General features: G+C 37.4%; 1 protein-coding gene across 15 annotated transcripts in view; it reads left to right on the top strand.

The window, feature by feature from the left end:
* The window catches only part of DMD (dystrophin), a 2162139-nt gene that overhangs the window by 1373287 nt on the left and 766313 nt on the right, over positions 1–22539 (top strand). For all 15 annotated transcript variants that reach the window (XM_077887780.1, XM_077887782.1, XM_077887777.1 and 12 more), the window contains 2 exons: positions 3728–3875; positions 6065–6214. In XM_077887780.1, coding sequence (XP_077743906.1) covers positions 3728–3875; positions 6065–6214 — 298 coding nt within the window. The remainder of the gene's footprint in view (positions 1–3727; positions 3876–6064; positions 6215–22539) is intronic.

Here is a 22539-nt window from a genome sequence, read left to right on the forward strand (position 1 = left end):
AAAAATACTAAGACTAATTTTCCTTTATCTGCAAATTAGGGAAGACGAATACCATCTCATAGTAGTAATGTGGGGACTTAGTACTTGATTCAGTGGCTACTATCTCAGTGCTGGGAAGCCGTGCAAATGAACTGAATTTCATCCATTCTAACCTGCACATTGTATCATATTAAAATAACTGAAACCAGGATGGGTTTTACAAACTCTGCTGGCAAGACCACATATGGTTTGGAAGAAAATCCAAGAAACAGTGGTGGAGCCCTCTGAAGAAATCATCCTCTGATAGGATGGGTAAAAACAGAAGTCAAATACTCTGAAGGGAAAGGTGATAGAGGAGAGACAAGTTCTAAATATGAGAAAGTTTTAGGACTACCTCACCAGTTTTTCACTTATATTTTACTTTTGTCTATGCAAGAGGAATATATGACACACATATAAAGAAAACTAAAAGAACAACTTCTTCATCGAAGAAAGCCTTTAAATGAGAAGTGTCAGAGTTTAATCAGCACCATGCCTTTTCCAATTCACGCCTGGCAGAACTTAGGATGGTGTCATATGTCTCCAGTTTGGTGAAATATTGTAGTACACGTTGGTGAGTAAATTAGACCATGTTTCAGAATCAGTATTACAAAGAATGGGAAAGATTATTTTTTTTAGGTTTTTATTTAAATTCCAGTTAACTAACCTACAGTGTAATATTAGTTTCAGGTGTACAGTATAATGACTCAGCACTTTCATACATCACCTGGTGCTCAACACTGACAAGAGCACTCCTTAGTCCCCATAACCTATCAGTATGACAAAGAATGGGAAAGATTCTTTAAAACCAAAATGTGGGCAGCCCCGGGGGCCAGGGTGGGGGTTTAGCACCGCCTTCAGCCCAGGGCATGATCCTGGAGTCCCGGGATGGAGTCCCACATCGGGCTCCCAGCATGGAGCCTGATTCTCCCTCTGCCTGTGTCTCTGCCTCTCTCTGTGTCTCTCATGAATAAATTAAAAAAAATTAAAAAATAAAAGCAAAATGCATGTAAAATTGGAAAGAATAATGGCAGAATTCATTCATTAATGCAACAGTTACTGATTTAGCATCTATTCTGTGTCAGGCATTGTTCCAGGAGCAAGGGATGTGACAATAAATAAAAATCTTTGATGTCAGGAAGCTTAATTTCATGTGTGTGAGATAGACATTATGTAAAATAACCAAATTATAGTGTTTGTTTGTTAACTTTTAAGAACTAGAAAGGTGAAGCAGGGAGAAAGAATAGAAAGTTGGGAGAAGTGTAATTTTCAGTAAGGTCATCAGGGAAGATGTGCAGAAGGTGAGGGAGCCAGGCATATTTGGTATTTAAGGGAAGGACATTGTAGGCAGAAAAATACAGCAATTACAAAGACTCAGAAGCAGAGACCCATGTAGTATATTTGAGAAGCACAGCAAGGAAGCTAGAGGGTCTCAAGAAGGATAAGAGAAATAGAGTGTAGGCAGAAATAAGGTCAGAGAGGTAAGGAAATTGGGGATATGCAGATTTGCTAGATCGGTGCTGGTCAATAGAAAATTAAGATGAGCCACATATGTAATTGAAATTTATAGAGTTGCCTTACCTTTTTTTAAAAAGTGAGAACAGATGAAATGAATATATTTCACTTAACCCAATATATTAAAATATTATTTCAACCTGTATGTCATATAGAAAGTATTAGTGAAAAATGAGATGAATAAAAATGAAATTGTTAAACAGTTTTATGTTTTACAGCAGTTGTAGGTTCTCAACAAAATTGAGTAGAAGGTACAGAGTTAGAGCAATTTTTTTGTACTAAGTCTTTGAAATCTGATGTATATTTTACACATAAAGCACATCTCAATTCTCCTAACATCACTTCAGGTGCTCAGTAGCCACATGTGAAGGTATTTACCGTATTGGACAGCACAGATCTAGACCCTAGCAGAACCATGTAATGACTTTGGCTTTGCTGTGAATAAGTTGAGAGGCAGTAGAAGAGTTTGACTGCAACAGTAATATAACATGACTTGGATTTCCATAGGATCCCTTCATATGACTTGAGTTTTCATAGTGTCTGCTTTGTTGAGAATAGACGGGTAAGAGAATGTCTCCTCAAGTGCCCCAGAAAAGACTTTGGACAAACTCTCATCGAAGAGAAAAACTGAGTATAAACAAGCATAAATTCAATAAATGGACCTGGCTTGGGGAAAGAGTGTAATAGTAGTTCTCTCAACACCCTGTCTTTGTACAGGCTATAAATAAGATAGGCTGTGTCTTATTCCTACATATGGAAATCTCTTGTTTCCTCTCATGGACTGTGAGATCCTCAAGGCAAGGCACACAATATATCTATTTTTAATCCTATGCCCAGTAGCCCTGCTGGAAGTTAGTTAGTAAGCTCTCAATAAATATTTGTAAAGTTCAAAAAAAAAAAAAACAGCTAAACATCCTCCAAATGGAAACAACCCAAATGTCCACCAACAGATATATATTCAAACAGTTCAATACTCTACAGCCAGGGGATTAAATAAATTAAGCTATATACCACATAGTTGATTATTGTAAAATTGTTGAATGAATGAGACAAGACACAAAAAAAGTATATAGCATATAATTCCATATACTCAGTTTTCAATATAGGCATCATAATCCAAGTTGACAGGATACTGGTTATACTTGGTGTTAGTAACTGCAAGGGACAAGAGGGGCCTCTGGGCTTTTGATAACATTCTATTTTCCTGGTCATTTGTATTCTTATTAAAAATATATTGAGCTATTACAGTATAGGTGTATTTTCAAATATATACATGAAATATAAGAATATGTATATTCAATTAAAACCTTATAGACAGGGGACATGTATCTCTCAAAAAAATAACAAAACAAGACATTGTAAATTACCTGAGGTGAAGACCATTTTGTTCAACTATATTACAGTTCAATATGTTAGAATAAATTTATGCCTAATTGAATAACATACACTATATAAATTTTTCTAATTGAAAACTTCCACCAGTACAACATATATTATGTATTTTAAGTCAATTTTCCACTTTCCTAAGAAAAATGGTGAATCATAATTTGGAAAACATTTTAACATATAAAAACTTAGTGTTGTTTTTAATTCCCAAGCTTTTACTTTAACGCAACAATTTCCCAGAAAGGTGTATTTTATTCAAGCATTTTAAAGCATGCAACTTCACATTTTGTACTTACTCTAGTGGAGTGGCTCTCATCCTGGGGTGGTTTTGCTCTGGGGGGGGGCGGTATTTGGTAGTGCCTTAAGACATTTTTGCTTGTCACAGCTGGGGGGAAAATGCTATTGGCATGTAGTGGGGAAAGACCAGGGTTACTGCTAAGCCTCCTACGATGCAGAGAACAGCCCCTCACAGCTAAGAATTATCCAATCTGAAGTGTCAATAGCTCTGAGGTTGGAAAACATTGCTCTAGTTTAATAATGTAATGTTGTTGGAATTTTAAAATCAGAATTTTCTTTACCAATTTTAATCTCTTACATTTTAGAGATTTTGGAGATATTGAAATTGCTTTGTCAAAGTAAATGAATTTTCTTTAAAACTTGTGTATTATTAACATCTTTTAAATTGCTTATTTTCTTGAAAGTGTTACTACAGGTTTTTTTGTTTGTTTGTTTCTGAGTTTTCTTTAAAAAAAGAAAGAAAAGTTTGAGAAATATGTTGTTTATAACAGTTTTATTCTTATTTCTCCAGGCTAGAGGAACAGAAGAATATCTTGTCAGAATTTCAAAGAGATGTAAATGAATTTGTTTTATGGTTGGAAGAAGCGGATAACGTTGCTAATATTCCACTTGAACCTGGAAATGAGCAGCAGCTAAAAGAAAAACTTGAACAAGTCAAGGTAATTTTGTTTTCTAAAAACCCCCCGGGCCTACTTGTATAAAGAGTATATGAATCTATTTTTAAGGTATTTAATCATCGATTTCCTGCCCATTAGGTTATTGACAGTGCCTCACTAGATTTTCTCAAAACTTTATATTATTTTAACCCAGTGTTTCCCAGCGAGTATATTTTTTTTGGTAAAAAGTGTGTGTGTGTGTGTGTGTGTGTGTGTGTGTGTGTAAAATGCATGGCACTATTTTGAAAACTAATTTGGAATTAATCTTAGAAGTATTAGAGAATTTTACAACCCCAAATTCTTTCAAAAACTAGAGGGACTTTATAGAAATGAATCCCATTTCTCAGGAAAGATCTTAATTGCCAAATCAATCTCACTATTTCAGCCTCTAATTAGAGGTGTTCGATTCGCCTGAAACAGTGTTTTGTCTGGGAGTGGTTGGGGGTGCGTAGTGTTGGTTCACATTCCATACTAGTTGAAAAGACATCCAACCTATTCAAGTGACTTTTCTTGCCTTCCTGCTGCGACGTCTGCTTGTTACTGATTACCTTACCTGGCTGACTGACATGTCCAACTGCAGTTGGATTAACTCTCCTGGTTTTAGTTTTAGGACAAAAACTTATTTGGATCTGTTTCACTGTAATTCTTGAAGGGAAGGTGAAAGGGAAAGAGAAATTAACATTTAATCACCCTCTATTATGTGCTAAGTATTAGATGTACTTATATCTGCTATTTATTTAATCTTCATATAAAACTTTCAAAATGGTTGTTGCTGTCCTCATTTTACAAGGTCATACAATCAAAGTGAAATGGAATTTCTCCTTTATCAATGATTCAGTTCATTTGTACATGCAAATTAGACTCCAATATCAACCACTTATTTCTGTGAAACAAGAAATTTGTACCTGAATGGAGGATAAAGTATAAAAATAAACTTAATGCTTAGTTTAGGTAAACAGATATTGAGCATCTACTCTATGTCAAATATTACAAAAACAACCCACCAAGTTTTGGATCTATAGTTCATTTGAAGATGAGTGTATCATAGAAATAATTAACTCGGTTCTGGAAAATTGATCTTTCCTAAATGTATTGAGTGTTATAGATAGAAATATAATTGATAACTCATTTAAGAGACATGTTTAGTGGCATTTACTTATTAATAAATATGCATTGATTTTCTTTTTTTCCTTAGACAGTCTAGATCAGCACTGTCCAACAGAACTTTCTGTAATGACTGTAATACTCTCTATTGTCTATTGTAGTAGCCAAGAGCTGTATGTGCCTTTGGGTACTTGAAAGGTAGTGTGACTGAGGAAATGACCCTCACGCTATTGAAATTTAATTAATTTAAGTAGCCTCATGTGGCTAGTGATACTTTATTGGACACTGCAGTTCTAGATGACACAAAGAAATAAAGGACAGTCATTACAGCCAGTAATAGTTTTGTAGGTCTTGGGAAAGGGCATTTATAAGGGAGACTGAATGAATTAAAGAAATTCAGGGATGCAGAGGAGTCAAAAATAAGGGTTCTTGAATGAAATTGCCCAAGTAGGAATCACAGCTCGGTTGCTTGCTACTTCTGTGTACTTGGAGCTGGTACTTAACCTCTCTGTTGGAATTTAATCTCTGTCTCAGCTTCCTTCTGCACAAGAGGAAGATAATAGGATCTACCTCATGGAATTATATTATCTCAGTTAATTTTTATATACTACATGATGAGGTTAACGCAGCACCCAGTAGGTGATATGGTCTCAATATTAGTTATCTCTTAATATGATAATGCAATTTGTTACTCAGTAGTAAATTATAGCATGGAGGCTTAATACCTGAGAGGAGGATGAATTTACCTAGATTGCTCTATTTCTGACAGATATATGTTTTCAGACCCTTAACAATGCTTGGGGTGTTATTTTGGAGCTCATGATACCATGTAGTACTTTTTTTTTTCTTGAAAACAATCTGTGAGGGATAAGATATTCTGGTCCTTTCTAGCACTGGTTTATCTACTTGAGAGTGGGTGCTCCGGTCCATCAGTTCCATACTATGTAGAAAGCGGTTGATACTTGAGGTACCTGTTGGCCTTCAGTCAAGTTGCTTCGTTTTGATAGACTAATCAATAGAGACAAAGGTGAGATAGTCGGAATGGTGCTGTAATTCATTTTAAACATTGTTGCATTTGTCTGTTTCAGTTACTGGCAGAAGAGTTGCCCCTGCGCCAGGGAATTCTAAAACAATTAAATGAAACTGGAGGAACAGTGCTTGTAAGTGCTCCCCTAAGCCCAGAAGAGCAAGATAAACTTGAAAATAAGCTCAAGCAGACAAATCTTCAGTGGATAAAGGTTAGATACTAACCATCTTTTCCATCATATGTGTTAAATGTTGCGAATGTTTGTATTTGTTTTGTTTTTTGGGTGTTTTATTGCTGGGATTGAGGGCAGGGAACTGGTATATGGATTGTTGTGTTTTTAACCTGACCATTTGATTTGGCTCCTTGACTTATTATGGATGGAAAGAATGGTGATGGTGGATGGCAATACATAAATGCCTATATATACCATTGTTACTTTGCATGAGTTGTGCCAAAGAGTTAGACTGGTAAAGGGATGGAGTAATTCAGTGTTCAGGTATATGCTGATGGTATTTAAGCAAAATGGAGGTGGTCCACTTCAGCCAGTATTATAAATCAATATCATTTATCCCTCCTTATAGCATATACTTAATCAATGATTAATGCATGTTGACCTCAGAAAGGTGTTTTATTTGTTTGTTTGTTTGTTTAGTTTCTTGGTTACTTAGTCACCTAATGTGAGTCTTTGTCTTTCTACCTTGGATACTTTATAAATCTAATATTTTAAAATATTTATCAAATTAATACATATTTATCCTTTAAAATCAGTGCCACATATGAATTTATCATGAAAAGCAACAACAGTCTATCAAAAGACAATTATTTTCCCACCATACTTCTCTGGCAACTTTGTCATAAATCATGTGAACATATATGTGAATCTCCTCCTGCATTCTCTATTCTCTTCCATTTGACCATGTCTGTCCTTCAACTATTACCACACTGACTTAATAAGAATCATTTTTTAATAGCTTTACTGAGACATAATTCATATACAATGCAACACACCCATTTTAAAATGTATAATTCAATGATTTTTGTGTATTTATTTTTTTACATTGTGATAAAAAGGATATAACATAAAATTTGTCATTTTCATATTTTTAAGTGTACAATTCAGTGTCCTGTATTACATTCACAATGTAAAACCATTACCATCATCTATGTGGAAAACATCTTCATCACCCCAAACAAATCATCAAGCATCCACATCCTGTTACACACTCACACAATTTCCAAAGTCCTCTCTATGTAATTTTCCTGTTCTAGAAGCTCATAAAAATAGACTGATACTCTATCTGTCCCTTTCCATGTAAATTATTTCACTTAGCATAATTTTTCTAAGGTTCATCCATGTTGTAGCAGGTATCAGAATGTCATTCCTTTTTATAACTGAGTAACTTTCCATTGTATGCATATATGCAATTGTTTTGTTTAAGTTTGGAGGATCTGCTAATCTAAACCCACTGACTTTGTTCTTCTTAGTCCACATTGTCTTTGCTATTTTTGGTTCATCGATTTAGCAAATAAATTTTAGAACCAACTTGTCAATTTTCACTGAAGCCTGCCAGGATAGTGATTGGAGTTGTGTTGAATTTGTGGATCAGTTAACATCTTTACAATATTGAGTCATCTAATCTGTGAAAGTGATATATCCTTTCATTTATTCAGGTCTTCTTGAATGCTTTTTTCATCATATTTTGCAGTGTTCAATCCAGAGGACCTGTACATCTTTTATTAGACTTCATCCCTGATATTTGACATTTTGATCCTATTTCATAAATGGGATTCATTTTGAGTTTTATTTTCTCTTTGTTGTTGGTATATAAAAATATAATATATTTTTGCATATTACATATTCACTGTCCTTGCTAAATTCACTTATTAATATTAATAGTTTTCAGAATCTTTTGCATTTTTTTATGTGCACAGTGTGTCATCAAAAAGAGGTAGTTTCTCCTTTTCAATCCTTCAAATTTTATTTCTTACATAGCCTAGGACTTCCAATATAATGTTTAATAGAAGCGACAATAATGAGAAAACTTGGCTCATTCCCTGTCCCAGGTGGAAAGCTTTCAATGATTTATCACTAAGTATATGTTTGTCATAGGACATTTTATAGGTTATTTTAATCAAATTAAGAAATTTCTCCATATTACCAGTTAATGTTTTTATTATGAACATGTATTAAACATATTCAAATGTTTTTTTTCTATATTTATTAAACGTATGATTTTTCTCCTTTGTGTGAATGTGGTAAACTACAGCCATTGGCTCTGGAATGTGAAACTACCCTGGGATTCCCGAAACAAATCATACTAGTCCTGATGTCTTGTACTACTTTATAGATTGCTGAATTCATTTTTCTAATATGTTGTTTAGGATTTTCATATTGTTGTTCATGACAGAAAAAGGTCTGTAATTTTTTAATATCTTTCTCAAGTATTGATAACAATGTTAGACTAGTTATAAAAACTAATTGAGAAGTATTCTCTTTTTTTTCTGGAAGAAATTGTTGAAGATTGGTATTATTCCTTTCTAAGATGTTTCAGAGAATTCAATTGTAAATCCATCTGATGATGAAGTTATTTTTTGTGGGAAAGTTTTTGATGATTGATTTGATTTCTTCAATAGATACAGGGATGGTGAGATTTTTCATTTCTTTATGTGTAAGCTTTTGTAAGTTGTGTCTCTCAAAGAATTTGTCTATTTCCTTGTCATTTTCTCTTTTTGGGTTGTAGACTTTATTCATACAGTCAGTGGTCTTTTATATATTTATGGGTAAGAATGAGAAAATAGACTGTGGGTGCATCTTGTTGGCTGGGATATTTTACTCTGTGTGCTAAGGCAGAGAGCTGACCCTGTTGCTAAAAGACATCTTCAAATTCTATAGTGCAGTGGGATCTATTCTGTGATATCCACAATGGCTACTGAGATTCATTCCAGATACCAAGTTTATTTTTTTAGATAAAAACCACTCACTTCTTATTTGTATTGATTCATATTTATTTTTGCTTGTACGTAAATGTTAAGGGAAGACCATTCAAAGTGGTAGTTTTGCTAGTGGAAAATTTCCATCTACAAACTTTAATACCTAAATTTTAACCCACTTCTTAGCCCCAATCATCATGGCATTTTTCATCTAGTCTCCAGATTCTGCCAGGTCAGATCTCCTTGTACCTAAGGCTACTTCTCCCTTACTTTATATGTCTTCATGTATCTCTACTCATGTGACATTCCAAAAATGTCTTGAATCCTTGCATACGTTTTTGACCATAGTTCTACTGCCTTATTGAGCATATTTAACACCTGTTAACTTTGTTCCATCCTGGATATAATACAAACTGTAATCCTTTAAACCAGGGGTAAATCCATGCCAAGAAGATGTCACTGAACTATAATTTTCACATAATATAAAATGCCTTATTTCAAAAATGGCACAATTGCTTCTTAAGAATTGATCGTTTTTTATCAACATCCAACTAAATTGATAGGTTTAGAAAAGTTATACTGAGAAAAGTTTCTGTATGTAGATGATGGGAAAGAAAATACTAGAGACTTCCCTGTCAAGGGGTGGAGTCCAATGTGGTGGCATAGAAAGATCCTAAATTCACCTCCTCCCATGAACACGGTGAATAAACAGCTATGTAAGAAATAGTTCCCTCTGAAAAACATCTGAGAACTAGCTGAACAGTTCCTCGATGGCAAAAGATAAAAGTGCCACATCAAGACAGGTAAGAGAGGCAGAAACATTGTCTCTCCAGAAACATGGCATGGCAACTCACAATCAGGATGGATTTCATAGAATAGGATCTTCTATCTGAGGAACAAGGGCTTAATGCAGGCACCCTAACCCATGGGACCTGCACTAGTGAGATGAGCCTCCAAAGCATCTAGCTTTGAAAAACAGTGGATCTTACATCCAGGAGATACCCATCGGGGTGTAGGGAACTTAGATACTGCTCTTAAAGGGCTCAGCACAGTGGCAGCAGTTTGGAAAATGCTTAGACTTTTGTGAAGGAGACCCATTTGCTAATCTTCAAGAGTCAGCTAGATGGGCAGGAATTGACTCAAAGTCTCTCCCAGATGGAAGTGCTGGTGGGTGCCACTTTTGCACTCTCCCTTGCTAGCACAGGCAGGCTTGCATAGTTCCTGAAATCTTGGACCACCCTGCTAAAGCCGATGGGTATGCCAGGCCCTTGCATTCTCAGAAATGACTTGATATACTCATCTGATACCATTTTTTGTAACAGTCACTCAGGGGACACTTCTGGATCTCCTGGTCTGGATGACATCAGGGTTCATGATTGGGGCCCCATAGGACTGTATACATTTGCATACTTTAAAAGCTGCAGCCTGAGGGTCTGCCTCCCCTTCAGCCCCAAACTAAGAGCTGACTGAGATCCCTCTCTTGGGAACAGTAACAGGTTTTGGCACATTGTCAATGACTGTAGCCCATCAAAAATAAATCAGGATGCTTAGACAATCACAGAGATTCAAGAAACAACCAAAAGCTATGGCAAAGTTGAAGGACAAGTTTCATCTCCTACACAGGTAATTCCTTCAAGGCCAAGTGGGGTAGCTGTTTCTCCTAATAGATAGAAACAAACATAAAGAGTCATGTAACATGAGGAAATTGAGGAATATGCTCCAAAGGAAAGAAAGAGCAAGATAAAACCTCAGAAAAAAAAAATGAAATGGAATTAAATAGTTTACCTGTTTAAGAGTTTAAAGGAATAGTGATAAATTCACTCATCAAACTTTGGAGAATGGATGAACATAGAGCTTCAACAGAGAGATAAAAGACATAAGGAAGTACCAATCAGAAGTCACAAAACTGAAGAATACAAAACTAGCACTGAAAAACACACCAGAGGTATTCAACATCAGACAAGACAAAACGGAAAAAGAATGAGTGAGCTGGAATACAGTGCAGTGGAACTCACCCAAACAGAGCAGCATATAGAAAAAAGAATTTTAAAAAGTTAGTATACTTAAGGCACCTTAGGACAGTATCAAATAGAATAACATTCACATTATATGGATCCAGAAGAAGAAAGAGAAAAGGGGGCAGAAAAATTATTTTAAGAAATGCTGACAGAAAACCAACCTAACCTAGGGAATGATATAAACATCCACATCCAAGAATCCCAGAGAGTTACAAATAAAATGAACTCAAAGATATTCACAATAAGCCACATTATAACTAAAATGTCAAAAGTAAAGATAAAGACAGACTCTTAAAAGTAATGAGGGAAAAAAATGTGTTATATACAAGGGAACTCCCATAAGAATCTCAGCAGATTTTTCAGCATAAACTTCGCAGACCAAAGAGAGGGTCATGACATATTCAAAATGCTGAGAGGAAAAAACTTCCAGCCAAGAATACTTTACCTGGCAAGGTCATCATGCAGAATTGAAGAAGAAATGAGTTTTCCAGAGAAACAGAAACTAAAGGAGTTCATCACCATTAAACTGGCCTTACAAAAACTGTTACAGGGAGTTCTTTAAGCTGTAAAGAAAGGGCACTAATCAGTAACAAGAAAACATGAAAGTTCAAATCTCACTGGTAATGATAAATATATAGGAAAGGTAGTAGAATAATCACTTATAAAGCTAGTATAGAGGTTAAAAGACACAAGTAGTAAAAATAATTAAAACCGCACTAATTATTTAAAGGATATATAAATAAAAAGATGTAAAATGTAATAACAATATAACAAGGGAATGAGTGTGAAAAAGTCAAGTTTTAGAATGCATTCATATTTCAGTTGTTACCAACTTAAAATAGACTGTTAGATATATAGGGTGTTGTGAGAACCTCATGTAAGCACAAAGCAAAAACCTATAGCAGATACGCAAAAGATAATGAGAAAAGACTCTAAACATAACAGTAAAGAAAGGCATCAAACCACAAGGGAATAGAGTAAGGAATGAACAAAGAACTACCAAACAATTGGAAAACAATGAACAAAATGACAATAAGCACATACCTATCAATAATTACTTTAAATGTAAATGAACCTATCAATAATTACTTTAAATGTAAATGAACTAAATGTTCCAATTAAAAGACATGGAGTAGCTGAATGGATAAATATAAAAGACCCATATACAAGCTATCTAAAAGGAACTCACCTCAGATGTAAGAATGCACTGAGACTGAAAATGAAGGGGTGGAAAGCAATACTTTATACTAATGGAAACCAAAAGAAATCTGGGGTAACTATACTTATTAGACAAAAGAGACTTTAACATAAAGACTGTATTAAAAAAACAAATAAGGGCATCAAATGGTGGTAAAGGAGTTAGTCCAACAAGAGGATATAACAGGAGCAAATATTTATGTACCCAACATACTTAGCACCTAAGTATATAGAGCAGACATTAATAGACCTAAAGGAAGAGACAGCGATATAAAATACAATAAGAGCAGGGAACTTTAATACCCTATTTACACCAGTGAATAGATCATCCAGACAGAAAATCATAAGGAAACATTGGCCTTAACACATGAGACTGACAGACTTAATAGATATATACAGAATATTCCATCCAAAATAGTAGATAGTATATTCTCAAGAGCACTTGGGACATTCTCCGGGGGTAGAACACATGTTAAGTGCTTAAATGAGTCAAGCCTCAATAAATATAAGAAGACTGAAATCATATCAAGCATATTTTCTAACCACAATGGTCTGAAACTAGAAAACAACTACAAGAAGAAAAATGGGAAAACCATAAATGTGTGGTGATTAGACAAAATTCTATTCCGTAACCAATGGATTAATGAAGAAATGAAAGAAGAAATAAAAAATACTTTGAGACAAATTACAATGGGAATATAACAATCCAAAATCTATAGGGTAGATTCTAAAGTAGTTCTAAGAGGAATGTTCATAGTGAAATAGTTCTACCTCATCCAAACTCATTTTATGAGGCTAGCTTACCCTGATACCAAAACCAGACAAGGTTGCCACAGATATGAAGGAAGGAAGGAAGGAAGGAAGGAAGGAAGGAAGGAAGGAAGGAAGGAAAGAAGGAAGGAAAGAAAGGGAAGGAAAGGGGAGAGGAGGGGAGAGGAGAGAATAGGAAATTAGAGGCCAGTATTCCTCATGAGCATATATGCAAAAATCCCCAACAAAATTTAGCAAACTTAAACAATGCATTTAAAACAATCATACACCATGATGAAGTGGGATTTATTCCAGGGATGCAAGAATAGTTCTACATCTACAAATCAATGTGATACAACATATTAACAAAATGAAGCATAAAAATTACATGATCATCTCAATAGATGGAGAAAAAGCATTTGTCAAAATTCAATGTCCATTTATGACCAAAAACTCTCAATACAGTGGGTATAGGTGGAACATACCACAACATAATAAAAGCCATATATCACAAGCCCACAGCTAATATCATACTCAATGGTGAAAAGCTGAAAGCTTTTTCTCTAAAATCAGAAACAAGACAAGGATGCCCACTCTTGCCACTTTTATTCAACGTAGTATTTAAAGGCTTAGCCACAGCAATTAGGCAGGAAAAAGAAGTAAAACGCATCCAAAGTAGAAAGGAAGAAATAAAATTGTCACTATTTTTGGACAACATTATTTCATATAGAATTATACTTATTTTCTGTGTAGAATTTATAGAGAAAACTTTAAAGATTGCCCTAAAACTATTAGAACTAAGAAACATATTTAATTAACTTCCAGAATACAAAATCAATCTATAAAAATTTGTTGCATTTGTATATACTAATAGTGAACTATCATAAAAATTCAGAAAACAGTTCCATTTATAATTCTATCAAAAAGAAGGAAATACCTAGTAATAAATTTAACCAAGGAGATGAAAAACCTGTGCTCTGAAAACTATAAAATATTAGTGAGAGATAATTGCAGAAGACACGAATAAATGGAAAGATATTCCATGTTCACAGATTTGAAAAATTAATCTTGCTAAAGTATACTACCCAAAGCAATCTACAGATTCATTAAAAATCCCTATCAAAACTCCAATGACATTTTCACCAAAATATCACAAACCAAAAATTTACATGAAACTATAAAAGAACTCCAAAACAATCTTGAGAAGGAAAAACAAAGCTAAAGGTATCATGTTCCCTGATTTCAAACTATATTACAAAGCTATATTAATCAAAATACTCTAGGGTATTGATATAAAAATAGACAGAAGAATGGAACAGAATAGAGAGCCCAGAAATAAACCCTCATATATATTGTCAATTTACAACAAAGGAGGTAAGAATATGCAAAGGGGAAAGGACAGTCTCTTCAATAAATGGTGTCAGGAAAACTGGATAGCCACATGCAAAGGAATGAACCTATACCATTACCTTACAACATACACGAAAATTTACTCAAAATAGATTGAGAACTTGAACTTGGGGCTTGAAATCATAAAACTTCTGGAAGAAAATATAAGCATGAAGTTCCTTAACACTGGTCTTGATGATGATTTTTTAGATCTGACTCCAAAGCAGAGGCAACAAAAGCAAAAATAAACCAAATGGAACTTATCAAACTAAAAAGCTTCTGCACAGCAAAGGCAACCCTAACAAAATGAATAGGCAACCTACTGAATGAGAGAAAATGTTTTCAATTCATAAGAGGTTAATATCTAAAATATATAAAGAACACCTGCAACTGCATAGCAAAAAAACAAACAACCCAATTAACAAATGGCAGAGGACTTGAGCATTTTTCTAGGAAGACATAAAGATGGCAAACAGGCACATGGAAAGATACTCAGCATCACTAATCATCAGAAAAATGAAAAACAAAACCACAATGAGATACCACCTCATGCATATTAAAATGTTTATTATGGGGACGCCTGGGTGGCTCAGTGGTTGAGCATCTGCCTTCAGCTCCGGGTGTGATCCCAGGGTCCTGGGATCGAGTTCCACATCAGGCTCCCCACGAGGAGTCCGCTGCTTCCTCTGCCTATGTCTCTGTCTCTCTCCCTCTCTGTGTCTCTCATGAATAAATAAGTAATATCTTTATAAAAAATTAAAAAATTAAAGTGGCTATTATCAGAAATATAAAAAATAACAAATGTTGCAGAGAATATGGAGAAAAGGGGACCTTTACGCCCTGTTGGTAGGAATGTGAGTTGGAGCATCCACTATGCAAAACAATATGGAAGTTCTTCAGAATTTTTTTAAGTGCCATATGATCCAGAAATTCTACTTCTGGATATTTATCTGAAGAAAATGAAAACACTAAATCAGAAATACATATATACCCCTATGTTTATTGCAGCACTATTTACTGTAGTCAAGACACAGAAACAAACTACATGTCCATCAATGGATGAATGGTTGGAGATGTGGTGTATATGTGTATGTAATGGAATGCTAGTTAGACATTAAAAAATAATGAAATCTTGCCATTTGTAACATGGGTGCACCTTGAAGGAATCAGGCTCAGGGAGATGAAACAAAGAAATACAAATACTGCATGCTTCCACTTATAAGTGGAATCTGAAAAACAAAACTCACAAAACAAAACCCATGGGAAGAAATCAAGGAGGAAAGATGCCCTAAAATGTCCCATATCTAAGTACATCTTGGTATCACAAAAGGAACATAAAAATTATAATTGTAGGAAATGTGAAGAGAACTATTTAAAACTATGAAACAGGGGTGCCTGGGTGGCTCAGTCGGTTAAGTATCTGCCTTCAGCTGAGGTCACAATCTCAGGGTCCTAGGATCAAGCCCCATGTTGGGCTCCCTGCTCAGCGGGGAGCCTGCTTCTCCCCCTCTCTCTACCATTTTTTCGCTCTCTCTCTCTCAAATAAACAAGTAAGATCTTCAAAAAAAAAAAAAACCCTATGAAACATGCAATAACAGCTTTATGGGACATGGGTGAAGTTTTTATCTATTCTGCAGCAGAATAAAAAGTCAAAAATTTTTATGATACAAAATTAAAGCTATGACTATGAATACCATCGTGTATAAAACTATATTATTATATCATAATCTTATTATGAATAATAAGAATAGATAAATATTAAGAATGAATGAATAATAAGGATAAAATGAGTAACTAATCTTATTCATTCGTCAGAGTAAAAATTATTTAATTGTCTCTTCTCAGTCCCTATGCCACCCTATGCCTCTTGGTTTAAATGAAAAATAGAAAACAATCAGTGCCAGATTTAAATCAGTACACAAGTTGGCAGTTTTTTTTTTTTTTTTTTTTTTTTATTGGTGTTCAATTTACTAACATACAGAATAACACCCAGTGCCCGTCACCCATTCACTCCCACCCCCCGCCCTCCTCCCCTTCTACCACCCCTAGTTCGTTTCCCAGAGTTAGCAGTCTTTATGTTCTGTCTCCCTTTCTGATATTTCCCACACATTTCTTCTCCCTTCCCTTATTTTCCCTTTCACTATTATTTATATTCCCCAAATGAATGAGAACATATAATGTTTGTCCTTCTCCGACTGACTTACTTCACTCAGCATAATACCCTCCAGTTCCATCCACGTTGAAGCAAATGGTGGGTATTTGTCATTTCTAATAGCTGAGTAATATTCCATTGTATACATAAACCACATCTTCTTTATCCATTCATCTTTCGTTGGACACCGAGGCTCCTTCCACAGTTTGGCTATCGTGGCCATTGCTGCTAGAAACATCGGGGTGCAGGTGTCCCAGCGTTTCATTGCATTTGTATCTTTGGGGTAAATCCCCAACAGTGCAATTGCTGGGTCGTAGGGCAGGTATATTTTTAACTGTTTGAGGAACCTCCACACAGTTTTCCAGAGTGGCTGCACCAGTTCACATTCCCACCAACAGTGTAAGAGGGTTCCCTTTTCTCCACATCCTCTCCAACATTTGTTGTTTCCTGCCTTGTTAATTTTTCCCATTCTCACTGGTGTGAGGTGGTATCGCATTGTGGTTTTGATTTGTATTTCCCTGATGGCAAGTGATGCAGAGCATTTTCTCATGTGCATGTTGGCCATGTCTATGTCTTCTTCTGTGAGATTTCTGTTCATGTCTTTTGCCCATTTCATGATTGGATTGTTTGTTTCTTTGGTGTTGAGTTTAAGAAGTTCTTTATAGATCTTGGAAACTAGCCCTTTATCTGATATGTCATTTGCAAATATCTTCTCCCATTCTGTAGGTTGTCTTTGAGTTTTGTTGACTGTATCCTTTGCTGTGCAAAAGCTTCTTATCTTGATGAAGTCCCAATAGTTCATTTTTGCTTTTGTTTCTTTTGCCTTCGTGGATGTATCTTGCAAGAAGTTACTATGGCCGAGTTCAAAAAGGGTGTTGCCTGTGTTCTTCTCTAGGATTTTGATGGAATCTTGTCTCACATTTAGATCTTTCATCCATTTTGAGTTTATCTTTGTGTATGGTGAAAGAGAGTGGTCTAGTTTCATTCTTCTGCATGTGGATGTCCAATTTTCCCAGCACCATTTATTGAAGAGACTGTCTTTCTTCCAATGGATAGTCTTTCCTCCTTTATCGAATATTAGTTGCCCATACAGTTCAGGGTCCACTTCTGGATTCTCTATTCTGTTCCACTGATCGATGTGTCTGTTTTTGTGCCAGTACCACACTGTCTTGATGACCACAGCTTTGTAGTACAACCTGAAATCTGGCATTGTGATGCCCCCAGCTATGGTTTTCTTTTTTAAAATTCCCCTGGCTATTCGGGGTCTTTTCTGATTCCACACAAATCTTAAAATAATTTGTTCTAACTCTCTGAAGAAAGTCCATGGTATTTTGATAGGGATTGCATTAAACGTGTATATTGCCCTGGGTAACATTGACATTTTCACAATATTAATTCTGCCAATCCATGAGCATGGAATATTTTTCCATCTCTTTGTGTCTTCCTCAATTTCTTTCAGAAGTGTTCTATAGTTTTGAGGGTATAGATCCTTTACATCTTTGGTGAGGTTTATTCCTAGGTATCTTATGCTTTTGGGTGCAATTGTAAATGGGATTGACTCCTTAATTTCTCTTTCTTCAGTCTCATTGTTAGTGTATAGAAATGCCACTGACTTCTGGGCATTGATTTTGTATCCTGCCACGCTACCGAATTGCTGTATGAGTTCTAGCAATCTTGGGGTGGAGACTTTTGGGTTTTCTATGTAGAGTATCATGTCATCGGCGAAGAGGGAGAGTTTGACTTCTTCTTTGCCAATTTGAATGCCTTTAATGTCTTTTTGTTGTCTGATTGCTGAGGCTAGGACTTCCAGTACTATGTTGAATAGCAGTGGTGAGAGTGGACATCCCTGTCTTGTTCCTGATCTTAGGGGAAAGGCTCCCAGTGCTTCCCCATTGAGAATGATATTTGCTGTGGGCTTTTCATAGATGGCTTTTAAGATGTCGAGGAATGTTCCCTCTATCCCTACACTCTGAAGAGTTTTGATCAGGAATGGATGCTGTATTTTGTCAAATGCTTTCTCTGCATCCAATGAGAGGATCATATGGTTCTTGGTTTTTCTCTTGCTGATATGATGAATCACATTGATTGTTTTACGGGTGTTGAACCAGCCTTGTGTCCCAGGGATAAATCCTACTTGGTCATGGTGAATAATTTTCTTAATGTACTGTTGGATCCTATTGGCCAGTATCTTGTTGAGAATTTTTGCATCCATGTTCATCAGGGATATTGGTCTGTAATTCTCCTTTTTGGCGGGGTCTTTGTCTGGCTTTGGAATTAAGGTGATGCTGGCTTCATAGAACGAATTTGGAAGTACTCCATCTCTTTCTATCTTTCCAAACAGCTTTAGGAGAATAGGTATGATTTCTTCTTTAAACGTTTGATAAAATTCTCCTGGGAAGCCATCTGGCCCTGGACTCTTGTGTCTTGGGAGGTTTTTGATGACTGCTTCAATTTCCTCCCTGGTTATTGGCCTGTTCAGGTTTTCTATTTCTTCCTGTTCCAGTTTTGGTAGTTTGTGGCTTTCCAGGAATGCGTCCATTTCTTCTAGATTGCCTAATTTATTGGCGTATAGCTGTTCATAATATGTTTTTAAAATCGTTTGTATTTCCTTGGTGTTGGTAGTGATCTCTCCTTTCTCATTCATGATTTTATTAATTTGAGTCTTCTCTCTCTTCTTTTTAATAAGGCTGGCTAATGGTTTATCTATCTTATTAATTCTTTCAAAGAACCAACTCCTGGTTCTGTTGATCTGTTCCACAGTTCTTCTGGTCTCGATTTCGTTGAGTTCTGCTCGAATCTTTATTAGCTCCCTTCTTCTCTTGGGTGTAGGATCTATTTGCTGTTTTTTCTCTAGCTCCTTTATGTGTAAGGTTAGCTTTTGTATTTGAGTTCTTTCCAGTTTTTGAATGGATGCTTGTATTGCGATGTATTTCCCCCTTAGGACTGCTTTTGCTGCATCCCAAAGATTTTGAACGGTTGTATCTTCATTCTCATTAGTTTCCATGAATCTTTTTAATTCTTCCTTAATTTCCTGGTTGACCCTTTTATCTTTTAGCAGGATGGTCCTTAACCTCCATGTGTTTGAGGTCCTTCCAAACTTCTTGTTGTGATTTAGTTCTAATTTCAAGGCATTATGGTCCGAGAATATGCAGGGGACAATCCCAATCTTTTGGTATCGGTTCAGACCCGATTTGTGACCCAATATGTGGTCTATTCTGGAGAAAGTTCCATGTGCGCTTGAGAAGAATGTGTATTCAGTTGAGTTTGGATGTAAAGTTCTGTAGATATCTGTGAAATCCATCTGGTCCAGTGTATCATTTAAAGCTCTCGTTTCTTTGGAGATGTTTTGCTTAGAAGACCTATCGAGTATAGAAAGAGCTAGATTGAAGTCACCAAGTATAAGTGTATTATTATCTAAGTATTTCTTCACTTTGGTTAATAATTGATTTATATATTTGGCAGCTCCCACATTTGGAGCATATATATTGAGGATTGTTAAGTCCTCTTGTTGAATAGATCCTTTAAGTATGATATAGTGTCCCTCTTCATCTCTCACTACAGTCTTTGGGGTAAATTTTAGTTTATCTGATATAAGGATGGCTACCCCTGCTTTCTTTTGAGGACCATTCGAATGGTAAATGGTTCTCCAACCTTTTATTTTCAGGCTGTAGGTGTCCTTCTGTCTAAAATGAGTCTCTTGTAGACAGCAAATAGATGGGTCCTGCTTTTTTATCCAGTCTGAAACCCTGCGCCTTTTGATGGGGTCATTAAGCCCGTTCACATTCAGAGTTACTATTGAGAGATATGAGTTTAGTGTCATCATGATATCTATTCAGTCTTTGTTTTTGTGGACTGTTCCACTGAACTTCTTCTTAAAGGGGAATTTTAAGAGGCCCCCTTAAAATTTCTTGCAGAGCTGGTTTGGAGGTCACATATTCTTTTAGTTGCTGCCTGTCTTGGAAGCTCATTATCTCTCCTTCCATTTTGAATGAGAGCCTTGCTGGATAAAGTATTCTTGGTTGCATGTTCTTCTCCTTTAGGACCCTGAATATATCCTGCCAGCCCTTTCTGGCCTGCCAGGTCTCTGTGGAGAGGTCTGCTGTTACCCTAATACTCCTCCCCATAAAAGTCAGGGATTTCTTGTCTCTTGCTGCTTTAAGGATCTTCTCCTTATCTTTGGAATTTGCAAGCTTCACAATTAAATGTCGAGGTGTTGAACGGTTTTTATTGATTTTAGGGGGGGATCTCTCTATTTCCTGGATCTGAATGCCTGTTTCCCTTCCCAGATTAGGAAAGTTTTCAGCTAGAATTTGTTCAAATACATATTCTGGCCCTCTGTCCCTTTCGGCGCCCTCGGGAACCCCAATTAAACGTAGGTTTTTCTTCCTCAGGCTGTCGTTTATTTCCCTTAATCTATCTTCATGGTCTTTTAATTGTTTGTCTCTTTTTTCCTCAGTTTCCCTCTTTGCTGTCAACTTGTCTTCTAGGTCACTCACTCGTTCTTCCACCTCGTTAACCCTCGTCGTTAGGACTTCTAGTTTGGATTGCATCTCATTCAATTGGTTTTTAATTTCTGCCTGATTAGCTCTAAATTCTGCAGTCATGAAGTCTCTTGAGTCCTTTATACTTTTTTCTAGAGCCACCAGTAGCTGTATAATAGTGCTTCTGAATTGGCTTTCTGACATTGAATTGTAATCCAGATTTTGTAACTCTGTGGGAGAGAGGACTGTTTCTGATTCTTTCTTTTGAGGTGAGGTTTTCCTTCTAGTCATTTTGCTCAGTGCAGAGTGGCCAAAAGCAAGTTGTATTGGGAAAAAGAGAAAAAGAGAGGAGAGAAAGAAGGAAAGAAAAGAGAAAGAGAAAAAAAAAGGGAAGAAAAAGAAAAAAAACGAAAAAGAAAAAAAAAAAAAGAAGAAGAAAAAGAGAAAGAAAAAGAAAGGAGAAAAAAAGGGGGTGGGGGAAGGAAACAAATCAAAAAGCAAAACAAAACAAAAACAAAAACAAAAACAAAAACAAAAACAAACAAACAAAAAAAGAACCACCGGGGAGTATCTTCTGATTCTGTGTTCTTTAAGTCCCTTGGCTTCTCCTGGAAGTTGTCAGTCTAGCTGGTGTTCTGGGGGAGGGGCCTGTTGTGCTGATTTTCAGGTGTTAGCAGTTGGGGGAGCTGCTGTGCCCCTGCCTGGTGCAGGGCTCAGTGGGGGTTGTTTACCCCGTGAGGCCGCAGGAGGAACAGCCCCAGTGGCGGGGCAGCTCTGGAAACCTGGATTCAGCTCCGGCAGGAACTCCGTCTGCAGGGCCTGGAGGCTCTGGGGCGGGGCCGCCGATCTGCTCAGCTCGGGGCAGGAGCGTCCTCGCTGTCCTGGGCCCTCCCGGCCTCTGCCTGTCCCGGGGGAGGCGGGATCCTGGGCTGTGTCCCGGCGCCCTGTGCTCCGGAGCCTGCGCTGGTGGATTCGCGCTCCCGGGCCGCGCAACCCCCTCCGCGGAGCCGCCGCCCGAGCCCCTCCGAGCTGCTCCTGGAACCGCGCAGCCCCCTCCGCACGGAGCCTCTTCCTCTGCCCGAGCCCCTCCGAGCTGCTCCCGGGGCCGCGCAACCCCCTCCGCGGAGCTGCCGCCCGAGCCCCTCCGAGCTGCTCCTGGAACCGCGCAGCCCCCTCCGCACGGAGCCTCTTCGTCTGCCCGAGCCCCTCCGAGCTGCTCCCGGGGCCGCGCAGCCCCCTCCGCGGAGCCGCCCCCGAGCCCCTTCAGCTGCTCCGGGTCCCGCCGGGTCCCGCCGTGCGCGCTGCAGCCCTTAGGGAGCTCGGCGCACTCTCCTAGGCGCGCAGTTGCTGTTACTGTCCCCGGGAGCCCGAGGGCCTCCTCGCCCTCCTGGTCCTGCTCCAACTCCCCGCGAGCCCCTTTCCGCCCGGGAAGGTCGGTGCAGCTCCTGCTCCTCCGGGACGGGGCTCTCCTGTCCTGGGGACACTCGCCCCGGCCTCAGCCCGGCTCCTCGCGGGGCCCCTCCCCCTTGGAGGCCTTTGTTTCTTTACTTCTTTTTCCCCGTCTTCCTACCTTGATAGATGCGCGAACTCTTCTCACTGTAGCATTCCAGCTGGTCTC

Source organism: Canis aureus, chromosome X (genome assembly GCF_053574225.1).
Source record: "Canis aureus isolate CA01 chromosome X, VMU_Caureus_v.1.0, whole genome shotgun sequence".
NCBI lineage: Eukaryota > Metazoa > Chordata > Mammalia > Carnivora > Canidae > Canis > Canis aureus.